This window comes from Leiobunum rupestre, chromosome 9, assembly GCF_980474605.1.
Source record: "Leiobunum rupestre chromosome 9, qqLeiRupe1.1.hap1, whole genome shotgun sequence".
NCBI lineage: Eukaryota > Metazoa > Arthropoda > Arachnida > Opiliones > Sclerosomatidae > Leiobunum > Leiobunum rupestre.
In genome coordinates this window covers 16,208,368-16,230,236 of record NC_143392.1, presented here as the reverse complement: position 1 = coordinate 16,230,236, position 21,869 = coordinate 16,208,368, and the positions used below count along the sequence as shown (strand labels likewise).

At 36.8% G+C, this 21,869-nt stretch overlaps 1 protein-coding gene across 1 annotated transcript in view; it reads left to right on the top strand.

Moving 5' to 3' along the window:
* The first annotated feature begins 899 nt into the window (after positions 1 to 899).
* The window catches only part of peb (zinc finger protein pebbled), a 76,005-nt gene continuing 55,035 nt past the window's right edge, over positions 900 to 21,869 (top strand). The window contains exon 1 of the mRNA XM_090159461.1: positions 900 to 1,107. Within this exon, the coding sequence (XP_090015587.1) occupies positions 1,068 to 1,107 (40 nt within the window). The 5' untranslated portion in view covers positions 900 to 1,067. The remainder of the gene's footprint in view (positions 1,108 to 21,869) is intronic.

The following is a 21,869-nucleotide window of genomic DNA, read 5'->3' as shown; positions in this document are numbered from 1 at the left end:
GTATTTGGTTTGAATCTTCATTAAAATGAAAAGTTCTTGTGAATTTTTTATCTTTTTTATTTAAAAACAACTTTCTGAGAAATAAGTACGTATTCGCGACCGAAAACTATCGCTACTCCCCCTTTGTTTCGCCATTGAAACCTAGATAGGTAACGGTTGAAGCAGACGCTATTAGTTTTTCCTCATCTTTATTCGTAAATTTGACTTTCTAAATCATGATACTTACATTTTAATATAATTTTTTCATCGTTAGCTTATTTTTTGATAAGTTTTTTTAAGAAAAAACCTAGACTTTTTCGGTCGCGAATAAAGATACGTAGAAATGTATTAATAACGCTTTCGCGACACACCAATTTGTCCCCGTTAGTTACTCTCATACCAAATAAGAGAGTTTTCTAGAAACTTTGCGCTCCGCTTTCGCGAAACGGATGAATCCGATAGATGGCGACACTGTGTCTATCGGTTGCGCTCTTTAGGCCCTTTGCTTATTCAGATGAAATTCTCGAATGTCTTAAAATTAGGTGCTTTTAACATTGCTCGCGTTTTAGTCTATTTGTCAAAATCAATAGTACTTACTTCAATATTTAACAACTACAAAATGTTTATTTTAATAGTTAAAGAAATGCGTTTTAATCTGAAATAACTGTCAGAGGTAGTTTTCTTAATCCGTTAGTATCGTCGTGAAGCGTCGATGACCGTTCTATCACGAGCGAGGTGTCTTCGACGAAGTAAATGAGGTTTGAACTAATTTGAATATTTAGACCTATAGCTTTTGCGTCCCGCGACTGACTGCGAAGATGAACGGAGAGGAATAAAAGGCGGCGCCACCTGTTCGAATTACGCGTCCCGAAGTCGCGCTCGTTTCGGCCAGATTTCGCGTCTCCCGTCCCCCACACACCCCCCTCTTCTTGGAGAGTTCAGTTTGAGTGGCTCGCTTGTTGATTACCATGGAAAAGAGAAACTCGAGTGAATAAGCCGCTGCGCGCTTAGTGGACGCCGAGGCTATCACGTTCAATAATCCGGAAGAGGAGAATTCAAACGGATGCCGTTCACCGACGAAGCGCAACATGTCCAGGAGAAAACAACAGCACCCCAAGGCTTTGAAAGGTAAGCCTCGTTTGTTTACTTTATATTAAATCGTTAGCCGAGTTTACTATTAAAATGTCCATTTGGGAGCGCGTGTCCGCGTGGGGTAGGTAGACTCCAATTAAAGAATAAAAATCTCTAATGGGCTATTATCGCGTATGGTCTCGGTCATACCCGTTTCGAATCGCGCTTAGTTTTTGGTAAGGGCCAAATTCAACAGGTTGCCAAGGATGCGGGGATCGTAGTAGAAGTGATGGAGGGGAAGTGGGTGAAGAATCTTGCGCAATTCGGTGACGCGATGCCGTTGGAAGATTGCGGACTGAGAAGTTAAGAGGGAAAATAAGGGAACTTTTTTCTCTCTTAACCGGGAGGGGAAGTTATATTGTGGAACCGAGTAGTTGATAAGGATGGATGCATTTTGGAGGATCGAGATGAGGGGGGTGAAAAGAAATAGGGTGGCCTTTTTTTCGCCGCGTAAAGGACGTCGAAGCCCCGGGGACCCCGTTGTTAGGAAAATGGGTCCAGCCTAAGCCTTAGCATCTCTTACCGAGCTCGGATTAGAAGAAGCCGTACCAAAGAATGAATCCTCGTATTCTTGTAGGAAAAATTTCCCCACCTCTCTATCTAAATATATTTTGTAACGTGGGTTGTAGGTGGGATATAGCCGGGAACACAACGCTCCTTCTTGTTGATAAACCAAAATAACCTTTTTCGCGTTACATTTTAAGAGAACGTGTTTTTAAATATTTTTACCATTTTTACTACAAATTTTCGCGTTCTTCCAACCTACGCTTTCGTGCACAAGGGTTTTTTTTTACAATAGCTCGTTTGGGTAAAAATATTCTGATAGATTTCGAAGACGGGCAGGGTTGAAAAATTGAATTTTAAAATTCCTTCGACGTACCATGTTTCCGAAAGTAACACCTTTTGCCCCAATTGTATTTTGCAATAGAATTATTAGTTAATTTTCTTCATATTTTGATTATAAAATATTTTATACTTTGAAAACATATTCCAACCCGAGAGTGATGTAAACATAAATACGTCTAATTAAATATGATTATAAAGATGACGTTCGTTTAGATTCTCTCGTCACTCGCGAGATAATTTTAACCACTCCTTGCGGAAAAAGGGTGTAGCGCTTTTGTAAAGCGACAAATTAGGGAAAAACCTACACCATCATGAGCTAATTTGCATAATAGCCTAAGTAAAAATAAAAAATTAAAAATTCATCACTTAATTGAGGAAAAAACGATGTAGTTTTTTGGTCAGATATCTGTGATCTGGGGCTTAAATCTGTGAGTCAGCGACGTGAAATGATGAGTAATTTTTATTGGTTGAGTAATAATATTCTTAGGAGGGTTTCGCCCCCCCCCCCCTCGTCGGCTAGGTATTATTTCCATCCCCCTCCTAGACACGTTGCCTTTTCGCGTCGGCCGGTGTCCCAAAAGTGCTCTAGGTCGTCGGAGAAAGGCTGCTCTCCCGTCACTTCTATTGATGGAAAGGTCGTCATGGCAACCTCGCTCTTGTTATGTATACACACACTCTGGAGGCCTCGTGGCGCGCGCGCTACCCTTCTTGGCCAACTTCCCCCCCCCCCCCGGGAACTATTTCACCCTCCACCACTTTTACTCCTTAACGAGATGCCAAATCGACGACATATTACTATTGGAATTTAAGTATATTTCTCATTGACAGGGGAGTATATATATTTAAACGCTGTTAATTTTAAGACAGTGGTTTCAAAGGGGGTAGATTTTAAACCTAGTTAATTTTTAATCAATTTTGCGAAGTACGTTTTATTTACTAAACTATTAACTTATTAATAACCTTTGTACGAATATTAACGTAAATTGCCTTTGTGCAAATCACAATAAATTTGTTTGAAAAATGCCCACCTTTGTACGAATATTAACGTAAATAACTTTTGTGCAAATCACAATAAATTTCATTGGTTGAAAAATTTCTGTCATCCGGTTTTATTAGAAGCAACGGCTCATTGTCGCTAGTTAAAAACCAATATTAACAGGCGATAACTAATCCCCCAACCATATTTTTCTAATAAACTAGCCATTTTATCAAAGCCTTGTTCAATGCATCAGTTCTCTAATAAACTCGAATAAACTAGCCATTTTGTCATATACTTGTTCAATGCATCAGTTCTCTAATAAACTAGCCATTTTTTCTAAACCTTGTTCAATGCATCAGTTCTCTAATAAGCGCTAATAAGCTAGCCATTTCATCTAAGCCTTGTTCAATGCATCAGTTCTCTAATAAACTAGCCATTTTTTCTAAACCTTGTTCCATGCATGTGTTCTCTAATAAGATAGCCCTTTCAACTAAGCCTTGTTCAATGCATCAGTTCTCTAATAAACTAGCCCTTTCATCTAAGCCTTGTTCAATGCATCAGTATACCGTACTCGTAGCAGACGACAATTTTCCGATGAAATTTATCCCAAAGTACTTCGGCAATAATAGTAAAAAAAAGAACTGCATTGAAAGGGTGGGGATATAAAAAAATAAATAAAAGAAGTTATGTCGAATTGATGCTTTCCCCTTTCTCGGGGCACGTTGGACAGGGGGGCGGGGGAAAGTAGAAAATTCCTGGGTCGATGATAATGGTTCACGGGTGCCCTTCTTTTCTCGGATGTCGTGCGCGCGGAGCCAAGTTTCGCTTTGTGTTCTTTTTCTCTCTGTAGTTTCTGATTCCGCAAAACCGTTGGGGAAGACGACATTTAGGGGTGACATTAGATTTATAACTTAAAACAATAGTTTTCCCTCTCGGTTTCTATGGAGATCGCGACTGTTTTGACTTGGCCCGTTTCTCTCCGTCTCCGGGTTCGACGGTACGTGGTAACTGTGGAGGGGGGTTCTATCTGATTATGTCTCTGGCTGGAGGGTTTTGCGGGAGCAGCTCGTAGGAGACAAATTTTAAGTCGATGGGGAAAATACCTGTAGGGAGACATCGACGCGTGGACGGCGACCTCGCGAGTCTTATTTGTAATTGACTGGATTGGGAATCATTGAGATTTCCCGTTTCCGATATGATCCGCTTGATCATTTTTATATCTAGCGCTTTATTTTACATCTGATTTGAAAAGTTGATTTAAAAATAAACTTCTCGAGACTTTCCGGTTGCAGTTTGATATTTTTGGTTTGGCTTTTGCATCCGAAATTGTAGATAAAAAATTCCGTTTACAGCTTAAAATAGTATTGATATGCTTTAAATGATTAGTTCGGGAGCTATAACGTCGGGACTAAGGCTGGTTTTAGACCAAATTATAAGAGATAATCTTGGACCTTTTTTTTTTAGTTTAAAACTATTTTTTTCGCTTGTGTAATCTTTTTTAACTGTACATACTGTTCTTCATCAACTAAAATTTAATTTTAATTAAAAAAATAAAGTACCAAAATTATATTCCGAGATATAAAAACTTTTTTATTTTATATGATTATACTGAAAGGGCTTACACTTCTTTGACTCTTTTTAACATCTTTGTTAAAGACTTTAAACAAACACACAAGCTTAGACAAGGTTGTCACACGTCAGAGAAAAATTAGGGAATTTAAAAATGGGACTAACAAGTCCGGGAATTTTTATATTTATTAACTTCTGATAAAAGTAAAATGTAAAATAAAAATTTTGGCCTTAAAATGGTCAGGGAATAGTCCGGGAATTTGAATCTGAACATTTTGTGACAACCCTGTACCATTTATTAATATTCCTTGGATATTTTTTATTAGACTATATTAGTCGTTTTTTAATATTCCTTATTTTATTATTAGACTATGATTTATAAAGGGTAACGTAGTCGTAATATACAGATTTATTAGTCAAAGTCAGGGAAACTCTCTTAAAATGGTCAGGGAATTTGAATCAGAAAATTTTGTGGCAACCCAAATAGATGTTTTTTCTCTGTGCCTAATTGATTATTATAAGCCAATAAACAACTAAGGTGTAGTTGTAGATTAGTTTCGATTATGTAGAAATATTTTTGAGTTTAGTTTTGTAATGTTTTGGAAATAAAATGTACAAATAATTGGGAATAATTTAGAGTAAATAGTACCATGATTAAAGTGTGGTATATTTATTTATAAACCGGAGTTTTTATAAAATTGTTACAATAACGACTTTCTACCGTACTATTTTCATTCCGAAACACATTTAAATAAAAAATCAACGAGAGCCTGCGATGGTAAATGTTTTAAGTAACTAACATTAGTAGTATTGGAAAACGAATACCTCCCTATAAAAACTCTTTATTTACTTCTGGTTGCACTTACTTAATTGTGGGATTCAATATTGTCAGAACTATTTTGTTTTACGATCGTAACTAGAGCTTAAAGGGACTCTAACCTCTAGAGGCTTCCAATGTTGGCCGTTCCCCCCGAGGATCTTTGACATTTAAAAAACTAGCAGGAGGCTAAATTCCCTTACAGAGGGCAAAGTTTATAGTGCCCTTCCCATTGTAGTTTCATGGATTCGCTTGTTTTAGCGTCTATGGGAAGATAACCTAAGCTTATAACTGGCTGAGGGCAGCTTCTAGAACTTACTACATGCTTTTGGCACTGGGTGAAAAGTTAAAACTAGGAACAACTCTTTCCGCGTTGAGTTTGTAAGTTCTCTCCCCACTGGTTACAGGTATTTTTCTCCTTTCCACCTGGTTCAAACCAAAAATAAACGGTTTTTTGGGGTTTCAAAAAAAAAGCTTTTTTCCAAACCGTGCTTTCCATAGAATCTTGTAGAGTTAATAGTAAGTGTAGGGAGCTCGCGTGGAATGCCACTACCCTCCTACGCGTTATAACCCGGTCACCTGGTTTAATGGCGTTAAAAGTCGCTAGATGACTTTGTTTAATCACTGATGGGCATTTTTAAAAAATTTGTGATAACTCTCACTCCACCTCATTCCCGTCTCTAAAAATTTAAACTCAAACTCATCTCCTCTAACCACCGTAAACTAACTTTTTATCTCATCTCCTCTCATCGAATTTCACTAATTAATCTAACCTCGCGCACACTCCCGCTAGTTTTGTTGAAAAATCTGATCTCATCTGACGCTCTTTTCCGTTTATGGAAGTCATAAAATATCTCCTTTCAATCTCCTCTCTGAAACGCGTACTTCGTGAAGCTCCTCTCCTTTTGAAGTTTTGCGCATCTCACCTCCTCTCAGTTTCTCACACTGTAATCACAGGGGTAGAACAACGACCATCACTGACCGGTAGCCACGTTAGATTTACTGTCTTTATCTTCTTTATAGCCTTATAACGGCAGCATATTATGTTATTGTACGTTTGGGCTTTGTTATTGGCCAAAGTTACATAATTATTTCCAAGAAGGTCATGTTTTTATATTTCCTTTGTTTTGGTTCTCTTAAATCTAAACTCAAAGTCACCTCCTCTCACTACCGCCATCTAACTTTTTAGCCGATCTCCTCTCATCGCATTTCACTAATTAAATTAACCTCGCTCACACTCCAAATACACTCACTCTCCTCTCATAGCTTGGAAACTCATCTCACGCTCCTCTCCATTGGAAGCTTAGAGCATCTTACCTCCTCTCAATTGCTCTCACGGATCTCACGGTGAGAGAAGAGTGCCCATCACTGGGTTTAATGGCGTTAAAGGTCGCTAGATGACTTGGGCCTAAGGTGGTGTCTTTGGTATTTGCCTAGCTGATTATTAAATTATTAGCTCAGGCCGGAGTCGTAGGACCGGCACCTGGGTTGGTTTTCCAGTCCTTTAAACCTAAAATCGCGCAGGAAACTATAATATGCCGTTGTGGCCTTTTAAGTTACGTATTTTCTCACTAGAGGCGCTAATCTGTTTTGCTATTATGTCACTTCACACATAGCTTTCAGTGTATCGACTAACTGTCACACTTGTGGAAAATCATTATATCCAATAAGAGCACTAGGCGCGTGCCTAGGTTCTTATAAGAAAATTGCGCCCAGGACCTCATGATAAAATTGCCCGTAGGGCCTCGTGATAAAATTGCCCGTAGGGCCTCGTGATAAAATTGCCGATAGGGCCGTTGATAAAATTGCACATAGGGCCTCGTGATAAAATTGCACATAGGGCCTCGTGATAAAATTGCACATAGGGCCTCGTGATAAAATTGAACCTAGGGCCTCGTGATAAAATTGCACATAGGACCTCGTGATAAAATTGCACGTAGGGCCTCGTGATAAAATTGCCCGTAGGGCCTCGTGATAAAATTGCCCGTAGGGCCTCGTGATAAAATTGCCCGTAGGGCCTCGTAATAAAATTGCACATAGGGCCTCGTGATAAAATTGTGCCTAGGGCCTCGTGATAAAATTGTGCCTAGGGCCTCGTGATAAAATTGTGCCTAGGGCCTCGTGATAAAATTGCACATAGGGCCTCGTGATAAAATTTCACATAGGGCCTCGTGATAAAATTTCACATAGGACCTCGTGATAAAATTGCCCGTAGGACCTCGTGATAAATTTGCACATAGGGCCTCGTGATAAAATTGCAGATAGGGCCTCGTGATAAAATTGCGCACGGGACCTCGTGATAAAATTGCACCTAGGATGGTAGACCTCCTAATACAATTGCGCCTAGGGCCTCGTAATAAAATTGCATATAGGGCCTCGTAATATAATTTCGCCTATAAAGTCTCATGATAAAATAGCACCAATAACCTCATAATAAAATTGCACCTAGGATGGTAGACCTTCTAATAAAATTGCACCTAAGGCCTCGTAATAAAATTGTGCCTAGGGCATCGTGATAAAACTGTACCTAGAGCCTTGTGATAATATTGCTCTTTAACTCTTTAAGCCTTATAATAAAACTGCACTTATGGCCTTTTAATAAAATTGTATCTATGTCGTCATGATGAAATTGCGCCTAGGGTGAAAAGATAAATTTACGCTTAGGACCTCTGTACGTAATCCACCATCGTTCATTATAGACTTATGGTTACAGGGTTGATGTAACAAAATCCGAGTGTAATACGCGGTGATTAAACCCCATCCGTTAAATAAATTTTTCCAAAATTGTTGTAGATGCCGTTTGAAAACTAGACTAAGCCTTAAAAATGTTGTGCCCAAAATAAACCTAAAGTACAAAGAGAGCTTTCGTCTATTTTAAAGTATAGAAACATCTATGGTAGGCCTATATTCCTTAATAATGGGTTCCAGATGTTCGATCGGAAATCGCTGGTCGCCGAGTGAAAGTTTATGAGCTTTGGCGAAGATTCTCTATGGATCGGCCGAGGTTGAAGTTTGCGACGCGACCACTGCGAGGAGATAGGGAAGTAATTGTAATTAGTCATTCCCGTTTTATGGCTGGGAGTGCCAAGCGAGAACCATTACCAGTGTTATTTTATTTTACTTCAAGCGTTGTTTTATTGACGCGAGAATGTTTGTGTTCGCCATCTGCGATGTTTGTGCGCGGTTTTGACGTTAGATCATTGGACATCCAAGAGCGCACCAACAACAGAGACCAAATATACTGATACTATAGTTTGTATAAAGGGCTCGCAAGGGTGGGATGAAATGTGAACTCGGTCGTTAAAATTTAAGGAAACACGCGTGGGCGAGCCGTGAGTGGCTAGCTTGGGAGTGGTCACGTGACCAGGGGGTCCCTAGAAAAAGGACCAAAGATGGCTCCACGAGTGTGAGCCGATTCTAGAAAGAAGCTAGCGAGAGTCGCGCGTGACTTTGAGGTCTTTTTTTTTTCAGTTTAGTCAGTCTTATGTTTTAGTACAAGCAGAAGTAAATGAACCGAAGTTATCAGACTGCTATACTCCCCATGCTGGAGGCGTTTTCCTTATGAAGTTAAATTTTTACCTCGAATTTGAAATTTTGCGCGCTCCTAGGCCGAAAAAAAATTGTTTTTATGAAACCATTTTTTATACATAGAAATAGCTATACCCACAATTCCCAAGTGCAATTTATCACGTCAAAAGACGGGGATGGAAATTAGCTTTCATTTGACTCGATTTTCTCAAGCGCTATTTCAATAACTTCGGTTAATTTACTTCTGGTATAAGCCCTAGACAACAACTGACCCACGTTTAAGTATACTTAGCTAACTGCAATGGAGACCGGGGATAACATCTAAACAGTGTATAACCCTTTTTAAGTTGATATTTAGTAAGAAGTTCCCCGTATGTTTATTTGGTTGCAGTGTTACCTAAATGTCACTTTTTTAAAATAAAGTCCTGTCAGTGGCAAAAAGTGACTAATAATCAATAAATGCATTTAAATGAAGTAAATAAGTAATTACAAACGTTTATTATCATCAAAAGTATTTAATATTCCAAATTCAACAATTTATTTTTTTTTTAAAAGCACCCTAAAGATATATTACAGATGAATTCAAACTCAGGAAAAATCGTTGAAAAATAGCCGAAAAAATAATTAGATTGGGCTATAATTGAGTTTCTAGCCCAAAACCTGGAAACTAATCCTAAAATAGCAATTTTTTCTTCGGTATGTTTTTTTATTTTTATTAAAATGTTTGACATATTAGCCAGTAAAAGTATTATTCGCCATGTCGGTATTTACAAATAACGACAAAAGGGTAAAGAAGACCGTATAAATTTAATTAAAAAATCGCTGTACTTCGGCAAATATGCCTTCTTGGCGGTACGAGATTCTGTACCGCCAAGAAGGCATATTTGCCGAAGTACAGCGATTTTTTAATTAAATTTATACGGTCTTCTTTACCCTTTTGTCGTTATTTGTCAATTTACGGACCGTTGGTGGCCTTTTTCCCTTCGATGTCGGTATTTACCACTTTTATCCACATTATTTAACACCTGACATTTACCACTTCGGAACACGGTTTGGTTGCAGCAAAGATAATATAAACCTCATACCCTAGATTCGAAATCAGAAAGCTTTCTGGTTTCCGGTTTTGTAACGAAGCGTTTACCCACTTCCGGCACGTGACCTACAAAATGTCAGCCTCCATCGGTCGCTGCCATGGTCCTATGACGGCCATCTTTGATGACGCGCTGCGGTTGGCAGGGACACTGGCCGACATTTTGGAGGTCACGTGCTTGAAGTGGGTAAACGCTTCGTTACAACACCGCCAATCAGAATTCGAAAACGGCATAAAAAGTGCCACAGAATCGTTTGAAAAATTCGATTTAAATTTCAGGTGATTCTTTATCCCAATACTTAAAATTGAAACTATTCCGCTTCCCTTAAATAGCCTTCGTACCATAAGTAACATAATAAACATAAGTATGGCACAGAACGAACTCGGTTAATGATAGCAAAGAATATAAAGCCCCAGGAATGGAAGGATTAATATTATTGGCCGCGTGTTTTGGTGGCGCTAGAAACTTCCGGCAAAGCAAATCAGAGTAACCGGAAACGGTTACTGCAACCCGGTCTCTCTTTAAAAACGAGTGGCGCAAAAGTTCCACTAGATGGAGCTACAACTTCCATTCCAGGGGCTTTATATTCTTTGATGATAGTCTGTCGTGGAGTGATTGGGAAATAGGAATTTTCCGAACAGGAAACTCATCGCTTCCTACTCTTTCCGTTGGTAAAATAGTTGGTTACTTTGATGGCGAGAAATACAAGCTTACACGCGTTTAGGTTTTAAATAAAAATAACTTCTGAAATGGAGCCAGTGTTTATAATAGTAATTTTAATCTTCCGATTCAATAATTCATCATTATTTTCCAAAAGTAAGCGTTATTTACTCTTTTGAAAGCATTTCAATTTTATAAGGCATCCTCCAATTACTAGGAGCAGTCCGTCGGAGAGTTGTCAGTCCGTCAGTACGTATTGGTTTACGTTGTCATTGGCGAAACAGTTTATCATTAAAAAATTTGCATTGGGTTAATAGGAAGTGTCATACTTATTAATAATAATAATAATAATAATCATCAGCTAGGCTAATACCCGAGGCCACCTTAGACCTAAGTCATCAAGCGACTTTTAAAGACATTAGTTCAGGTGGCCGGGTTACAATGAGTAGGTGGGTGGTGGCCAGCCCTTCATGCCACGTGAGCCAACAGCTCCCTACACCAACTATTACCGTTAACCTCTACAAGTTTTTGTGGAAGGGGAAAACCCCTTAAACCAGTGGGGAGAGAACTTGCAAACTCAACGCGGAAGGAATTGTTCAAAGTTTTTACCCAGTGCCACCTAGGAGCAACAAACACAGCATCCCACACAAGGAGAACGCCACCCGTCAGAAGTCGTGGTTTTACTCGCGTACAGTTTTCATTGGCTAGACGCTTTAGCGCCTGCTGCCGTCGGAAGGGGAAAATTCGGGAATTGAATCTCCACCCCCGCCCTAAAAGGTGCAGCGTAGAGGCTCGTCCAATGACATTTGTACACAACACTGCGTTAGCGTGTTTAAAGGCTAGCTGCGTTCTCCTTGGGTTTGTTGCTCTTCGGTGCCACAAGCTGGGATCAAACCCGGCTCTTCTGGCTGCGAGGCGAACGTGCTAAGCACACCGCCACCCCACTTCTCTTACGTTACTTATGTTCGTACTTATTATTTGTAACTCGATCGTGCGCTTTGGAGACACTTTTAAAATTGTCGTTTAAAAGAGAAGCTTAATTTCTTCCTCCAAAAATCATGGCGCAACCCGAACAAAAACCAGTGTAGGTGGCACTCGGAATAACATTTTTGTCCTTCTATTTTAGCCGGGCATCTCCCAGTTTCCCCTTTTGTTTTAAAAAGATACAATTTCTACTCGGGAAAAAAGGGCCAAATATAATATTAGTGGAAAGGATAGTTCAAAGACGCCGAGTTTTTGGGTGGTTTTTTTCACTCGTTCTCTCTACGGCGGCATAAGGGGATGCCACGCGTCCAATGAGAGAAAAACTAGCCAATAATCAAGAGCTCAGTTCTTGAAATATCTGGGCCAAAACTTCCCTTTCGCTTTGGGCTTGCCGATTGAAGAAACCTTTATTTTGGCGACGGGCTCTTGGGCGACGTACCTTCCCCTCGTAATTATAAATCTTTTGTGCGCCACGAGCGAGCGCGGGGGGTATCCAATTTCTGCCTTCCGTTCCCCCCCTCACTTCCTTTTATGGAGCTGATCGCGACGCTCTTATGCTAATATTGATATAATTATGCGCGAGATTGGTGGACTCGGGTTCACTTGGTCAAGGAGGCGACATGATTTCTATGAATTCTCCGTCGGACCTCCCACGTAAGAATTCGCGGGCGTATTTGGACGAATATTTTTTTCATACCAATATATATTTCTTTGAGAATTGGATGGAATGTTGATTTTTAGAATCGGGTTAGGGGTTTTTTTTCTGGGTTTTTTAACAATTTTATTTATCATTTAGTGTAATTATAAATATACGCGAAAATTTTACAATGTGTGATAAATTTTGTAAAATATTTTATTTTTACAATACACGATCAATTTCGTAAATTTAAGGGTAAAATCGGGAAATTTAAAAATGGGTTTAAATATTCAAGGAAAGGTCGGGGAATTTGAAAATAGCCTTTAAAATTCAGATACATGTCAGGGAATTTGAAAATAGCGTTTAATATTCAGGGAATTTGAAAATAGAGTTCAAAATTCAGAGAAAGGTCAGGGAATTTGAAAATAGCCTTTATAATTCAGGGTAAAGTCATGGAATTTGACCTGTTCTGAGATTTCGGAGTAGGGCAAGAGTAACCCTATGACGTCCTTTTACTTCGATTCTGTACTTGCGAATAGCTACAGTCAAAACGTTTTCCCAAAATGGCTGCCTATTTGTCCTTTTTACACAAATGCTGGACAAGCAGACGATCAGTTTACTCTCTTTAGGCTGCTTTTGAGGAAGAGTGAAAGGTGTAGCCCCAACACTCTGACCGTAACGAATAGTTCACGGTGTTAGTGTCTCTATTGGAACAAGCGAATAGTTTAATTTAGCGTAAGAAGTGTAGACCTTTGGATCCAGAACAAAGATAATATCGACCTCGTACCCTAGTTTCGAAATAACTGCCTCGCGCGTAGTCAACAGCTCGTCATCAAAGTTGGCCGTGATAGAGTAATACATCGACCGATGGAAGCCGATTTTTCGGAGGTCACGTGCCGGAAGTGGGTAAATGCTACGTTAAAAAACCTTCAATCAGAAAGCTCTCAGAATTCGAATCAATAGGGTAAAAAGTGTACACTTTTTGATCCGGAACCAGCTAAAACGTGTACACCTTTTGATCCGGAACGAGCTAGAAAGTGTACACCTTTTGATCCGGAACGAGCTAAAAAGTGTACACCTTTTGATCCGAAATGGAGCTAAAAAGTGTACATTTTTTGATCCGGAACGAGCTAAAAAGTGTACACCTTTTGGTCCGAAATGGAGCTAAAAAGTGTACACCTTTTGGTCCGAAATGGAGCTAAAAAGTGTACACCTTTTGATCCGAAATGGAGCTAAAAAGTGTACACCTTTTGATCCGAAATGGAGCTAAAAAGTGTACACCTTTTGATCCGAAATGGAGCTAAAACGTGTACACCTTTTGATCCGAAATGGAGCTAAAAAGTGTACACCTTTTTGATCCGAAACGGGCTAAAAAGTGTACACCTTTTTGATATGGAACGGAGCTAAAAAGTGTACACCTTTTTGATATGGAACGGAGCTAAAAAGTGTACACCTTTTGATCCGAAATGGAGCTAAAAAGTGTACACCTTAGGTGAAAACTATTCGCTAGTTTTGGAGTAATTTTTAGGAAACAGCGAGCAACTTCAAAATACAGTTTGGCTGTTATTGTATGGAAGAAGTTGGTAGTTTGGGGTAAAAGGTGTACTCTTTTCGTCCCAAAGCGAGCGAATAGTTTTGGCCTCTTTTTGATCCGAAACGGGCTAAAAAGTGTACACCTTTTTGATATGGAACGGAGCTAAAAAGTGTACACCTTTTGGTCCTAAATGGAGCTAAAAAGTGTACACCTTTTGGTCCTAAATGGAGCTAAAATTGTACACCTTTTTGATATGGAACGGAGCTAAAAAGTGTACACCTTTTGGTCCTAAATGGAGCTAAAATTGTACACCTTTTTGATATGGAACGGAGCTAAAAAGTGTACACCTTTTTGATATGGAACGGAGCTAAAAAGTGTACACCTTTTTGATATGGAACGGAGCTAAAAAGTGTACACCTTTTTGATATGGAACGGAGCTAAAAAGTGTACACCTTTTTGATATGGAACGGAGCTAAAAAGTGTACACCTTTTTGATCCGAAATGGAGCTAAAAAGTGTACACCTTTTGATCCGAAATGGAGCTAAAAAGTGTACACCTTTTGATCCGAAATGGAGCTAAAAAGGGTACACCTTTTGGTCCGAAATGGAGCTAAAAAGGGTACACCTTTTGGTCCGAAATGGAGCTAAAAAGGGTACACCTTTTGGTCCGAAATGGAGCTAAAAAGTGTACACCTTTTGATCCGAAATGGAGCTAAAAAGTGTACACCTTTTGATCCGAAATGGAGCTAAAAAGTGTACACCTTTTGATCCGAAATGGAGCTAAAAAGTGTACACCTTTTGATCCGAAACGGGCTAAAAAGTGTACACCTTTTTGATATGGAACGGAGCAAAAAGTGTACACCTTTTTGATATGGAACGGAGCTAAAAAGTGTACACCTTTTTGATATGGAACGGAGCTAAAAAGTGTACACCTTTTGATCCGAAATGGAGCTAAAAAGTGTACACCTTTTTGATCCGAAATGGAGCTAAAAAGTGTACACCTTTTGATCCGAAATGGAGCTAAAAAGTGTACACCTTTTGGTCCGAAATGGAGCTAAAAAGTGTACACCTTTTTGATATGGAACGGAGCTAAAAAGTGTACACCTTTTTGATATGGAACGGAGCTAAAAGGTGTACACCTTTTGATCCGAAATGGAGCTAAAAAGTGTACACCTTTTTGATCCGAAATGGAGCTAAAAAGTGTACACCTTTTGATCCGAAATGGAGCTAAAAAGTGTACACCTTTTGGTCCGAAATGGAGCTAAAAAGTGTACACCTTTTTGATCCGAAACGGGCTAAAAAGTGTACACCTTTTTGATATGGAACGGAGCTAAAAAGTGTACACCTTTTTGATCCGGAACGGAGCTAAAAAGTGTACACCTTTTGATCCGGAACGAGTTTAAAAATGTACACCATTAGTCATTGTCCCTAAGGATAAATAAACACATTCTTGTTTGATTATAAGAAACGAATTCTTTAGGAACGTCCCCCCGCTGAGGCGATGATGTAAATTGAAACAAAAGGGTTCCCCATCCGTGGCCCTCCCTCGGCGCGTGCCAGCGGAGTGAGGAACGCGAATTGGGGTGCCGAAAAGGGCGACAGCAGCGGCCGAAAGATGAAGTTCCTTGAATCCTTTCACTCTCCGCCAAGAAAGCGAAAATTGAAACCCGCTGCCGCTAATTAGCCTAAATATGATTCTCACAAAAGATGACGGCCGTCGTTGTATCCGTTGGTCTTATTTTCTCGTTTTTGTCCTAAGATGGCAACACCCTGGTTCGGGTCAACTCGGCGATAATCGCGGATAAATCGGAAATTATGTTCGCTTCATATGGGTTAATTATCGTGGCTATTTTCTTTTTGGGAAGGTTTTTGCTGAAAAATATTTTTCGCTATTGATGGAGAAATTATCTTTTTTTTTTGTATTTCCGGAATAAAATATGCTAATGTGGCAGTGGGCAATTTTGAATGTTATAGTATGACCTCATCTCTATTAAGCTTTTAACGTAATAAGGTTACGCGATCGACGTTGCGAATAGTAAAAGGATGTGCCTAATTCGCGATCTAACTTGGCAATATTATCGAATTATTTTGTAAGTAATTTTTGCTCAAGTAGGCTTAATAAGTGGAACACTCTTTTAATTTTTAACGCCCCTTAGAAAGATTTTCTGGCCTTGTTTTTATTTACCAAAAATAGGATGATGTTAACTGGGGATTGCCGGCGAGTATTGGTGATTGCCGGCGAGTATTGGTGATTTTCGATTTCCATAAAGAAAGGGAAGTGTTTGCCAAATTCGAATAATCGATTACTTCACTGCCGTTTAAAGTTCGGTGCCGACTTAGCTTAACCTCTCAATCATTCAAAATATTCCCAATAATTGATAAATTATTCCCGTCCGATAACGAGCCTTTTGAAATATTAATTTTTCCACGCGAAGTTCCCGCCGTTAGCTATCTTTCCGTATCTTTCAATTATTTTTCAACCATTTTCTTCAATATTTAAAAATGCGTTTTCGATAAATTGTTTATTGATTTTAATTAAACTACTTAATTTAATCATTACTTTGGAACCATTTTCTCCAATATTTAAAAAAATCGTGTTATATATAAATTGAAATTGAGTTTTCATTTTCATTAAATTACTTTATTTAACCATAATTGTTTTTGAACCATTTTCTTAAATATTAAAAAAGTTTAATATTTAAATTAAAATTACGTGTTGATTTCAATTACATTAATTTAATCATAATTTGTTTAACCATTTTCTTCAATATTAATAATATAATTATAATATTAGTTGTTATATATATAAATTAAAATCATGTTTTTTGGTTTAATTAAATTACTAAATTTAAACAAAAATTATATTTTAACCATTGTTTTCAATATTTCAAAAATCGTTTTATACATAAATTTAAATAAAATAAAATTTAATTCAATTACTTTAACCAAAATTATATTTGAACCATTGTCTTCAATATTTCAAAAATCGTTTTATACATAAATTTAAATAAAATTTAATTAAATTACTTTATTTAATTAAAATTATTTTGGAACCATTGTCTTCAATATTTCAAAAATAGTTTTATACATAAATTTAAATAAAATTTTATTTAATTAAATTACTTTATTTAACCAAAACTATTTTTGAACCATTGTCTTCAATATTTCAAAAATAGTTTTATACATAAATTTAAATAACATTTTATTGAATTAAATTACTTTATTTAACCAAAACTATTTTTGAACCATTGTCTTCAATATTTTATAAATCGTTTTGTACATAAATTTAAATAAAATTTAATTAAATTGTTTTATTTAATTAAAACTCGTTTTATACATAAATTTAAATAAAATTTCGTTAAATTACTTCATTTAATTAAAATTATTTTTGAACCATTGACTTTAGTATTTCAAAAATAGTTTTATAAATAAATTTAAAAAAATATTTAATTAAATTACTTTATTTAACCAAAACTATTTTGAACCATTTTCTTGAATATTTCATAAATCGTTTTATACATAAATTTAAATAAAATTTAATTAAATTTCTGAATGTAACTCGTACGAATATCTCGCAAAAGACAGATGTTTTAGCTCCGCGTAATTTTCTGGAAAAAAAGGCTTTTTTGGCAACGAAGTTCTTTACGATCGTGGGTGGGTGTGAAAAGAAGCCTAGCTTGCATCCGACCCCGTTCGCTTCCCACGGCGGGATGAAGGATTTATGTCCTCCGCGGAGGGAGATAGCCATTCTTCCAATGTCCGCTCAAACATCCTTTGTCCATCCATCCATTCCGCGAAGGGGGTCACTCTCGGAGGTCAGTTCCACTCCTACAAAGGCGCCAAGAACAATAGTGTTGTTAATTTTCCGGGGAAATAAAATGCGGAAAATTTTCAAGTAAATTTTCCGAATTGCGGAAAAATTAAAAGTTCTAACATAAATTACTTTTTAATGTTTTTAACTTTTTATCGATATAAAATGTCTAATATCAGTAAACATACTACAAAACATTAATAGCAGGGTGACCTATATTTTTAATGTCTTCCTATAAATTCCTTTATTTTCACCTATTTTCCTATAAATCATGGTCTTTTGTAAATGAAATAACTATTTATACGTGTCGTAGAACATCTAGTGAAAACACCTGAACAAAATCTTGAAATGTGCGGGCTTTGTAAATCCGCCAAGTGATCCAGTAATGCAAGAAAGCAGTGTTCAAAAAATATCAATGTTCTAGGTGATTCGAGTCAAAGTATACCGATATGCAATAATTACCGTATTATTTTCCCTATATTTTCCTATTTACAGGGCCCCCTAGAGGTCCTATAATTCCTATAAAATCCTATATTTTCAAAAATGTCCTATAACATTCTATATTTTTAGGAAAATCCCCCAAAAGTCCTATAAAATCCTATAATTTTGGTATTTGGCCCATTTCAAATCCAGCCACTCAGTGAAATTGCTAGATTTAGCTATAGGATAAATTCCTATACCAAGTCATTCTAGTCTATATACTTTTGTTATTGTTAACACGGCTAGCTACTAGTATATTTTGGTGATAAAATGGTTAAATAGTTTCTATTTTTTAAGTGAAAATCAAAGATTTATTTCTCTAAATATAGATTTGTTTTTAAATGCATAAAGTTAGTCAATTAAATAGCATATATAGTCCTATAAAATCCTATAATTTTGTTTAAATAGTCCTATAAAGTCCTATATTTTTTTAAAAATAATCATATTTTTCCTATAAAAAATTTAAGATTTGAGTGTCCTAAATTTTCCAATTAGTGTCCTATATTTCCTATATTTTCCTATAATTCGCCTATTTAGTTTCCTATAATTCGCCTATTTAGTTTCCTATATTTTCCCATAATTCGCCTATTTTATTTCCTATATTTTCCTATAATTCGCCTCTAAAATTCATATTTTTCCTATAAAAAAAGCCTTTCCCTGGTCACCCTGTAAATAGTGTTACATTGTTAATCAGTTTAAACTAGTCTAGATGTTTAGTTTTACTTTCAGATTCAAAAAATTAGGCGAAAATTCCGCTTCATTTAAATTTGCAAACAATATATTAGACTAATCATGGAATGAAATTTTTTTATTTTTTTCGGAAAAATACGGGAAAATTGTTTTTCCGAGCTACTTACAACACTAGAACAATCCCGTCCTGTTTGAACGACCCCTCAATCCTGGCCATCATTTGCCCCCCTAAATACGGAGAAGGGAGGATCCTATAAATAGCCCCTTCTCTTGCGACGACCTTCCCGGAGGTCACCCACTTTTCCATTCAGAACGGCCAACACCAGATGATGGAGTGAGGAGAAGAGAGCCAAAAATAGAAAATGGCAATCTGTTGATTCTCCACAACCTTTCATTATATAGAAACGTTATCTTACCCGACAGTTCCGTCAAAGGCGGGAAAACGGATAAACCAACGTAATAAGCAATCGCTATTGCCCGCCTTTATTATTACTACCAATTAATCCGCTAAGGAACTTTTGTAATGTTTAGTTTTGGGCCGGTAATTACGCGAGCGTGACCAGAATTATCATAATAATATTTTAATTGTATTTCCGATCTAAATCAACAGGTTAATATGGTAATTGATTCTTCATTTAACTCCCCTCACACGAAACTGTACGCTTCGCTGTCTAACTAACAATTACGTTTAGTTTATCTCCCCTTCGTTTAGTATTTCGTAAACGTAGCTATTCGATCGAATTAACGTAGTGCTCGGAATTGTTTATCCATTATCCACAAATTTTCCGATTTATTTAAAAAACGTTGGTAAAAAGAATATCATTTTAACTTATTTAATTATGTTTTTTACGCAACTAAGCATTTATTTGAATAAAAGTGGCATTTTGTTTTAAATAATTGTTTGTTTTATTTAAATAATAGGCTTATTCACTTTCGATTATTTAAACATTTTACAATTTTTATTCAACTATTGGTTATTTAAATAAATATTATTTAAATATCGCCGAGCTTATTTTATTCATGGATAAAAATTAATCGAAATCCGAGCACTTAAGTAACGGTATATTTAATTTACAAATTAACTTTTACGTTCGAGGAAATTTCGTAGAAAAGTACGTTTTGATAATTTTGTAATGCCTGTCGGGATTGATCGTTTATTTTCGAGTCAGCTGGACCCTACGAGTTGACGCAATCGGGAGGGGCGTGACCCGCAATTTGTCGTCGCTGTCATTAATCTAGCGTTAATTGAAGAATTTAAATTAGCGATGTTGATAATTGGGCTTCTGTTCGTTTTGAATGTCAAAATGAGATCATTTTCATCCTATGGTACTCGTTCAATTATTAGCTAGACTGATGTTATAAAAATATCTTTTTTAGTATTATCATATGTTTATAAGGGGTAGGTACATTTGTTCGAATTTCAATCGTCCGAACGGTGGAAGAAATGTTCGAATTTCATTCGACCGAACCGCCGAAATAAGAAATGTTTCAATTCTTCGAATTGGACAACTTGTTTGTTTCATTCGTTCGAATCGGTAGCATCGCTTGTCCGAATTCTGTCGCTAAATTAGTATTTCTTATTGCTGTTTTAGGTTAGGTTAGGTTCACTTTAATGTTACTATTTTCTTATATTAACAATATTTAAAAAAAAAACGGACAAACGATTATTTGAACAAATAAAATTCGCCAGTAAAGTTAACATAAATTGAACGACTAAATCACCAACAAAAGTTGTGATAAATTTTTCGGGCAAATGAAATACGTTTCGGACATACGATCCTGTTTTCCGGCATTCGGACATTTGTACCACCGTTCGGACGAATGAAATTCGAACAAATGTACCCAAATCATTTATAATATTGTAACACTATTATAGACTTATGGTATTATCAGAAGAGCAGGGTTGCCACACATCAGGGAAAAATCGGGGAATTTAAAAATGGGTTTAAAAAGTCCAGGGTTGGAACAAAGCCGTTTTTTTTTTCAGTTATAACCGGCTAAAATATAAACAGTACCTTTTACTTATGTAAGTAGAAATTGTCTTGAGTTATTGTCGCAAATAAGAAACTAAACAAATAAAGATAAATAACTATATAAAATAACTGAATTCTTTTGATTTCCTCGGGAAATTCCCCCTAGTTTTTGTGTATGACAGAAGCGAGGCAGCGAACTTTGGAACTTTAAACCTACCGAAAAACTGGTAAAAGTAAACCGGTTTCTAAATATGAAACAAAAAATAAACTAAATTTCTAAATAAAAACTATTAATTTACTAAAATATTCATATTGTAATTTTTTTTTAAAAAAGCCACAAAAATCTGGATTTTTTCAAGTGGCTATAACGGGATTTAACCAGGTGGCTATAACCGGTATGGCTGGAACTATGCCAACCCTGAAAAAGTCAGGGAATTCGGTTTTATCTTGACACTTTTTTAAGGTAATTTGACTCTAGATCTATGGCAAATCCTGCTATTATTATTTAGATCCTTAAAAGGTTTTTTAACGTTGAAATAACTTTGGTACTGAAATATAAGTTGATCAAATTTATTAACTTCTGATAAATGTAAAATTTAAAAACCGTCTAATTTTGGCCTTAAAAAGTCAGGGGAAATATGTGAAAATGGTCAGGGAAAACGGGGAATAGTCAAGGAATTTGAATCTGCGAATATTGTGGTAACCCTGAAGAAACACTAAAATACAATTAAGCTTAAGTATGGAACATTCCAATGCTAATTAGTCTATTTCAACACTGAACATATAAATCAAATGATGGTTAAGTACCGGCTTATCTACGGAGCAGCCATGGAAGGCCTAAAAAATTTAAGCAAATTCCAAATAAATTAATGCTTACAAAATATAGTTGAATCGGAAACTAAAATTGGATTAGATAAATAGTTATGTTTTTACGGTAGTAATATTTGAATTTGATCCCTAAAGGCCATCAAACTAATATCTTATCGTTATTTATCCTATTAGCCTTTTCACTTTACCAAGAGCACCTAGTGGCTAACGCGAGAAGCTTAATTAGGTGCTGGTCAGGGTTGGACATAAGGCACTAGTCACGGCATTTGACTACTAAAATAAATGCTCTGACTACTAAAATTAATCGAAATCAATCTGGGGGCTCACTAGTCA